Source organism: Eublepharis macularius, chromosome 14 (assembly GCF_028583425.1).
Source record: "Eublepharis macularius isolate TG4126 chromosome 14, MPM_Emac_v1.0, whole genome shotgun sequence".
Lineage (NCBI taxonomy): Eukaryota > Metazoa > Chordata > Lepidosauria > Squamata > Eublepharidae > Eublepharis > Eublepharis macularius.
In genome coordinates this window covers 63333466-63342093 of record NC_072803.1, presented here as the reverse complement: position 1 = coordinate 63342093, position 8628 = coordinate 63333466, and the positions used below count along the sequence as shown (strand labels likewise).

The following is an 8628-nucleotide window of genomic DNA, read 5'->3' as shown; positions in this document are numbered from 1 at the left end:
TATTTTGCAAACTGTGCGTTTAATCAACTATACAGAGATGAATGGAGCTTGCCCCAAATCTGAACCCAAAATGTGTGCATGGGGTCCAAGACGCTGCAGTGCAAGCAGGCTCAACCCCCCTCGCCCCCGTTTTGCTGTGGTTTCTTCTTAGTTTAGCCAGCGGTATAAAGCCCCATTGCCAGGGGACCACATCGCACAGGGATTTCTGAGCGGAAGACCTCCAGTGCCCTTTTTTGTGCATCCAGATCTGGGAAGGTGCAAAGATGTGGACCTACCTGGAAATAACAAGAAAAAGAAAAGCACCGTGAAAAAGGAGACTTGATGAACTAGTGAGAGAAGGGCAGGAAGCTGATGCAAGTGGCAACTCCAATAACTTTTGTGGCCATATTTGTGTGTGTGCCACTTTCTTTGTGTCCTTTCTTTCATGTCTGTACCCGTCTTGCACATGCTATTTATGTACCCTTTACCTGAACATGCAACACTGAGAAAGACTTGAACAGTCCAGTCTACTTCCTTCTCTATCATGCCCCTTTCAGACAACATTTTGGGTTGGATCCAGACTAAATTTTCCAATGGCATAATTGAACTTTCCTTTTAATTTAATTTAATTCAATTTAATTTTTATTCTGCTCTCCCTGCAAGTGGGTTCATAGCGGATCATCGCATTTTAAAATGTACAATACAAAAGAATAAAATTTAGCAGCAATATAAACATCAATAACAACACACATTTCTAAAAACAGCCACGCACCTATTGCCCCACCCACTCAACCTAGATAACCTGTGGGAGAACAAAAGACCTGCAGCAGAAAGTAATCTATAAACCAGAATCCTCTTAAAGTGCACCATGCAACAATATAATATTATCGAAGGCTTTCACGGCCGGAGAACGATGGTTGTTGGGGGTTTTCCGGGCTGTATTGCCGTGGTCTTGGCATTGTAGTTCCTGACGTTTCGCCAGCAGCTGTGGCTGGCATCTTCAGAGGTGTAGCACCAAAAGACTTTGGTCTTTTGGTGCTACACCTCTGAAGATGCCAGCCACAGCTGCTGGCGAAACGTCAGGAACTACAATGCCAAGACCACGGCAATACAGCCCGGAAAACCCCCAACAACCAATATAATATTAATTTAATTATTTAATTTAAAGTTGGTTAATTTTAAACAGATTCTATGATTAATATAAAGTGCAAGGTGCTCCAGTTAATCACAATAAATACAAGTAAAAATAAGTTCACATCCACATTTCATTTCAATCACACTAAATATCAAATTTGTTTTGGTATTTCAGCTAGGTGAGGTAGTCTGGAGACTTGGGGTCAAAAGTCAGTAGTCATTCACAGTTCAAAATGATTCCTTATTCCTTTACTCGTATCTTCCTCAAGGTCCAGCCCCACGGAGGGCTCCAAGGTGGTTGCCGTCTCCCGGGCGGGAGGATCCACAAAAGACACCCAAGACTCGAAGGGAGAAGAGTCCACACCTGCAGAGAGTCGCTCAACAGGGAGCAAGCTATCCTCCTGTTTCGGATGGACTTGTTCCAAGAGCGTCCAACTCCGGCTGATCAAAAACTTCCTTACTTCTCATAACCCATAATAGGGACCCAGATACAGATGATGCTATTTGACACCCAGTAACATTAGATTTTGATATTTGAAAGCATGACTCATGTGCAATAGAATTTGAAATCTGACAGCTGGTCACCAATGAGATTCCTGATTTGTCTTGATTTTAGCAGACTTTAACTAAGAGATGCCAACAAGCCTCAAGCACTTGAATTTTCAAATTTGGGGATAAACATTTCACCTTCAACATGTAAACAGATCTGAAATTTTGCATTCAAAATGTGAATGGAGAAATAAGACATTGTGGACAAAAATGAGAAAATCTGTTGCACTTTGCTTCAGCCCTCATCCTGAAAGAAGACAAGCTGAGAATAGGAGTTTCATGTGACGCAAGTATTGGGGGCTCACAGCAGCAGCCTCATGACTGGAGAGCAAAAATCTGAGTGCAGTCGCACCTTAAAGACCAACAGGAAGTTCAGGACAGAAGCTTTCGAGAGCCAGTCCCTATCTGACAAAGCGAGCTTGTTTGACTCTTGAACGCTTGGATCCTGAAAATCGCATTGGTCTTTAAGGTACAACTGGACTTGAAACCTGACATTTTACTGCAGACCAACAAGGCTCCCCACCTGAAAATGTCTGGAAAGGAAGATGAAGATGTCTGTTGTCACCCCTCCTCTTTATATTGGCGCTTGAGGTGTTAAATAGAGCCATCAGAAAAGATAGTAAGATCGAAGGTATTGAAATAAAAAAAGAATCGTATAAATGAAGAACATTTGCAGATGACCTGGTCTTCACTTTAGAAAACGCTTTAGATGGAATAGAATCATTAATGTTTAAATTACAGGAATTTGGTGAAGTAGCAGGTTTTAAAGTTAATAAAGAAAAAACAAAAGATGTTAACAAAAATATGCAGGAAAAAGAGAAAGGTCAGTTAATGGAGAAAATGGGCTTTAAAATTGAAAAAAAGGTTAAATGTCTTGGAGTAACATTGACAAACAAGAATGCGATGTTGTTTCAAAATAATTATGTTAAGGTCTGGAATGAAATTAAAAAAGACCTAGAAAGATGGGAGAAGTTACAATTATCATTGCTAGGAAGAATTTCACTTAAAATGAATATTCTGCCAAGATTGCTGTTTCTGTTTCAGACGATTCCAATCCTAAACTCTGACAAACATTTAGAGCTTTGGCAAAGGGATATAATGAAGTTTATATAGCTAAGGAAGAAACCCCGTATTAAGCAGAAGACTTTGCAAGATGCAAAGGAAAGAGGTGGACTGGAAGTGCCAGATCTAAAATCATACTATGCTGCCGCCTGCCTAGTTTGGTTAAAGGATTGGATAATGTTGAACAACAGAAGACTTCTGGAATTGGAGGGACATGACCTAAGGTTTGAGTGGCACAGCTTCTTGTAGTACAATAAAATTAAAGCAAATGCAGACTTTAAGAATAACATTATACATCAATCCTTGATATGAATTTGGAGTAAGTTTAAGGTAAGAATAACAATGAAAACACCATTGTGGATCTCTCCACACGAAGCTTTTTTTAAAAGAAAGGATAAGTGGCTAACATATTATGATTTATGTAACGTCTCTCGAGGGGATATAAAAATATGTTCAACAGAAGAACTGAAAGAGAAAGGTCTTGAGTGTCAAGGGTTTGCATATATGCAACTATCAGAAAGATTTTAAAATGACCTGAAATTGTATGGTATGGAGGAAATGATGAGTACATTTGAAAAACAGCTATGTACAAATGAGGATCATTTAATATCTAGAATGTATAAATTTGTGTTAAAAATAGAACTGGAAGAAGAACAAGTGAAGGACTGTATGGTTAAATGGGCTAAACATTTTGGTTATTCATAGGGAGCAATGGGAGAAAATGTGGAAATATGGCCTAAAATTTACATTGCGTTATAACTTAAAAGAGAATTTTTATAAAATGATGTACAGGTGGTACATGACTCCACAAAAATTAGCCAAAATATTTAAAGGGATGTCAAATAAATGTTGGAAATGCCAAAAAAATGAGGGTTCCTTCTATCATATGTGGTGGACTTGCCCTGTTGCTAAAAAGTATTGGAAACAAATACATTTAACAATACAAAAAGTACTAAAGAGTAACCTACAACTAAAGCCAGAGACATGCCTACTGAATTTAATGGATACTTCAATAGAAAGTGAACTTGGAATTTTAATTAGATATATGACAATGGCTACAAGAATAGTTTATGCACAATATTGGAAATCGGAGAAGCTTTCAACAGTAGATGATTGGTTAGTGAAGATGTTGGAGATTGCGGAAATGGCAAAATTAACGGGGTTGTTGAGAGATAAAACAACAACTAATTTTGTGAAGACCTGGAAACCTTTCATGGACTTTCTGTATGTGAAAGAGAAGTGAGAGTTAGTGATCCGTGGATTTGAAAATTAGAATGTTATGGTAGGCATTAAATATTATGCTGAAATATGGAGGTAATGGGGATATCTTCTCATTAAGGTTGAATTTATATATTTAGTACAGATAAAAGTAATACGAAAGAACTATTGACTAAGTAATGAGTTTAATGAAGTTCTATAAAGTATGTTAACTGGTATGTCTTCCTCCCCGCTTCCCTCCCTTCCTAATTTTTTTATATCTGTTGTCCATGTTAATTTTTGTTTGTTGTAATAAAATAAAAATAATTTTTAAAAAATTAAAAAAAGAAAGGAAGATGAAGGAAGCTCATTTAATTGGCGCTCCTAGGAGATGATCTTGGATCTCAAATGTTTCTGATCTTCCCTCCTTATTGTCCCTTATTTACTTTTTTAATTTGTTATCTATAGCTTATTTTGTTATTTCTCACCGAGACTCAAGGTGGATATGGGATATGGGAAAATATGTGGGCGAAGGGGCTCAGATTTACTTTGAGTTCCACACTTAAAGAAAATTTTTATAAAATGATGTACCAGTGGTATATGTCTCCTGACAAATTAGCGAAAATGAGTAAAGGTACATCAAATAAATGTTGGAAATGTGAGCAATATGAAGGAACATTTTATTATCTTTGGTGGACTTGCTCTAAAGCTAAAAAAATTTGGTCAGAAATTCATATGATAATACAAAAAATGTTGAAGATTACTATACAGCTTAAACCAGAAGCCTTATTGTTGGGATTAATGGACAAACAGTTTGAAAATCAACATGGTATTTTATTTCTATATATGACCACGGCAGCTAGGCTTTTATATGCGCAATAATGGAAAAGTACAGAATTGCCTTCAATCGAGGACTGGATTATGAAAATGACGGAGTTAGCGGAGATGGCTAAACTTACAGCTCTGATCAGAGAGAAGACATTGTCTATTTTTATGGTTAACTAGAAACCCCTTATTGACTTTCTGCGTGAGACAAGGAAAAATGAACTGATGATTTGTGGTTTTGATTTTTAAGAAGATAAATTTGGGAATAATAAATAAAAGGGGGCAGTACTGGAAAAGGAAAATTTTGAGATATTAAAACTAAAAGTATAATGTTTGTTAAAATATGATAAGTGAGGAGAAAAATGGAAAATGAAACGTGTATTATTGTTTTTTGTTATTCTGTTATCCTGTCTTTTGTTATTTTGTTAGTTGTTTGAATGCTGCCTTCCAGAACACTAGCATGGCAATACCTCTCCTTTCTCAAAGCCCCCTTTTCCCTCAAAGCCCCCTTTCTTGCTGAAATAAAGCCCGAACACATAACATGGAAATGAATGCATCTTCTTCCTCCCTCTGCTCCCTGGCATACAATTTTAATTAGGTAGCTCCTTGGGGCAAGGGCCAGTCTGCAAAGTGCCATATGACAACTGTGTGCTAATCAAGAACCCAGATCAAGCATTTCCTTGCTTTCTTCAAATGTAGGAGTTATCACAGGTACTACAAGATCCATCTCAACACAGATCCGGAGGAGTTAGCTGGGTTAGTCTGTAGTAGCAAAATAGAAAAGAATCCAGTATCTGACGAAGAGAACTGTGATTCTTGAAAGCTTATGCTACAGTAAAGTTGGTTAGTCTTAAAGGTGCTACTGGACTCTTTTCGACATCTCAACACAGAAAGACACAAATCCAGTGCTTCCCAAAATGCACTAGAAGAGATAAATACCATACTAGTCCACATCTGTTGGAAGTGCCCTTTCCTTAACTTCTGGATTAATTATTTCAATGATATTCCTAACACCCATAATATTCTGCAATTTGTGTATGACTTCCCACTTGCTTGATTGACTTTTTGATTTTTCTTTATTAAAACCATCATCAGACCATACAATAACCTTCATCTCCCACTCAGAGCCCTCTTTGGTGGCTTTCATTTAGTCACAGAAACTTTTTACATGTTCTATTTGATTGATTAATTGATAAGGCCTTCTTGTATTTGTATAGAGAGAAGGGAAGGGAAGGAGCATGCTGGCTTTGTTTTTCAATGGGGCATGTATTTGCATTGCAGTGGGCACTATCCCTGAAACAGAAGGGGTAATGCATCTTCTGAGAGAGCTCCTACCGTTTGCAACTTTTTTCAGTATCCCACCCTTATTTAATAAAATATTACATCAAAAAGAATACATATAAGCATAGTAACTTGTTTACTAACATCAATATCTTAACTTCTCTCTAAATTATCAAAAAACTTATATAAAGTTTCAAAATGAAACATTTCCCACCATATTGCAAAATTGTAAATTTCACTGTCAAAAATGTGTCCTTAACTTAGTCCAAGGAATTTTTTAATACATGATTCAGTAGAAAAAGGTCTGGAGTAAAAATATATCAATGGCAAAATCTTTCTTTAATGATTCCTGTATATTATACCAAAACTTCATGGGTTGCGGACAGAGCCACCAAAGATGGTAAAAGCTGGCATCCTTAAATCCACAAAACCAGCATTGGCTAGAACGGGAACTATATATTCTCAAAAACTTTTTAGGTGTATAATGCTAATTATTTAAAGAATACTTTCTTTAAATTGCAAAGTATCTGATAAGTTTAATCCTGGGGTCATTATAAATCCCTACGCTTGATCAGAGACTTCATAACCTAACATTGGCTGATTCCGCACACGTTGGATAATGCACTTTCAATGCACTTTATCAATCGTTTGAGGTGGATTTTTTGTTCCGCACACAAAAAAGTCCATTCCAAATGATCTATAAAGAGGATTGGAAGTGCATTATCCAACGTGTGCGGAATCAGCCACTGTATTCCACTCAGAATGACAGCTATTATTTAGAGGAAAACTATTTAGTAAAACATCATAAAGTTTTGCTAATTGGCGAATCTCTTTTCTAGTTATTATCCATTCAAAGTATATACTGTTATCTCGGAAATTCTTAGTATTTTTCTTGTCAAAAAACTTTTAACTATCAATTTGAAACTTTTATATGTACATATTAAAAATAAGTTTTCTTTCAGAATTGAAATATGTTGCCTGATTAATTAGGAGCCCCTCTTTAGTCAACCAAAAGGGATTTAAATGATTAATAAAGCCAACGGGTCCCCCTAATTGCTGCAGCCTTAGATATTTTGTCCACAGTTAATAGATCCTTCTCAGTCCCTTTTCTCATTGTACACGTTCATGCTTTTCCTAGTGCACACACACATTTTGCAGGCATTCTCCATCACGTTCTTCCTGCCTGCCTTGAAAGTGTTTCTCTGGTCTCAGATAATATTCACCCTACCCATGAGACTTCCCATCCTTTGGGGATGGTTGATTACCTTCTTGATCTCTGGTCCACTTGGAAACCTTATCCCACAGCATTCAAGAAGGTGTAATGAACTTCTCATATACCAAAAGGCTGATCTGCCGATTGGCAGATGAGTCTCCAGGTGTAAAGATAATTGTGGACTTCCCGGTATTAAGGCCTCAAATCTCATTAGAGCAGATCAGTTGGAATTTTCCAAGTTAGATGTCTAAATCCATAATTAGGCTCCTGTCTAAGCAGGCTTGTTTTGGGGTGGTGAATGGAGGAGGGGGATTTACCTTGCCTCTCATTGAACTGAACAGGCACCGCTAGTTGCATATTAATGTGGTCTGTAGACCCCACCCCCAAATTGTGTGTCACAAGAGTCCTATTAGTATACTATGAGAGGTAAATTAAACAATTTAAAGACCTTGAAAACCCAAAACACCAATCCTTGTGGAAGAGTCTGCCTGTGCATCTCTGTATGACCTGGTGCTTCCAGTCCTCTTCCATTGCAGTAATTCTGCCACATCTCTGAATCAGATGTGATGAGAGCTGTCAGTCACTTCTGGGCAGAAATACAGCAAAACTCTCTGTTCATTCCTGAAGCAGAGATGCAGTGAGTGCATCAGTCCACGAGTCACTGCTCTGGGTTTAGCACATTCTCATCTGAAGTCTTGCCCTGACCAGTGACTTGGTGGGAGCCATCTGAGAGAGAATAATTTTCACTTTCACAATCTACGCGTACATATTTGGGGGGTATCAGTCTCCAGGTTGCTTGGAAAAAAGTCTGGAAAACAACATTGTAGGAGGAGTAACTCAGAAGCTGCTGAGCAAGCAGACACCAAATCCTGCCTTAAAATGTGGTTCTTAATCAGGGCCAAGCTAGAAGTGACGAATCACACAGTGATCGAGTGGAGTGCAAGTGGAGTGCAAGTGAACAGGGAGGAATACATGCGAGTCTGTTCACTTGCCATTCAAGTGTAATTCGTCACTCCTAGCTTGGCCCTCAGATCCAGTTTCTAGTCCCATCACTCATGATAAATGCAGGAAAACAAGAAGTAGGATGACACCTAAGAAAATCAAGTCTGTCCAAATCCTAAAAATATGGAAGGTGCAACCTGTCTGTCTAGGGCCAGTGGCTACTTTTTAGAATTCTGTAAGCAGGACTTGTCAGGTTGCACGTATTGTCTCAGGGTGAATGAGGAATGGAGAAATTGAAAAGTTGCGCAGTGCATTATGTAGTGATTTTTTTCACAGCGAAGTGTCTGCCTGCCTGCCTCCACACCACACCAGTTGCTAGATTTTGTCACATTCTAGTGTGACCATGTCATGGAACCCAGGACAGAATGTGCAGCTGGCCATACAGA

The 8628-nt window shown here is 38.1% G+C and overlaps 1 protein-coding gene across 1 annotated transcript in view; it reads right to left on the bottom strand.

The window, feature by feature from the left end:
• CFAP77 (cilia and flagella associated protein 77) overlaps positions 1 to 8628 on the bottom strand; it is a 158520-nt gene continuing 149892 nt past the window's right edge. The window contains exon 6 of the mRNA XM_054998366.1: positions 1 to 275. Coding sequence (XP_054854341.1) covers positions 153 to 275 — 123 coding nt within the window. The 3' untranslated portion in view covers positions 1 to 152. The remainder of the gene's footprint in view (positions 276 to 8628) is intronic.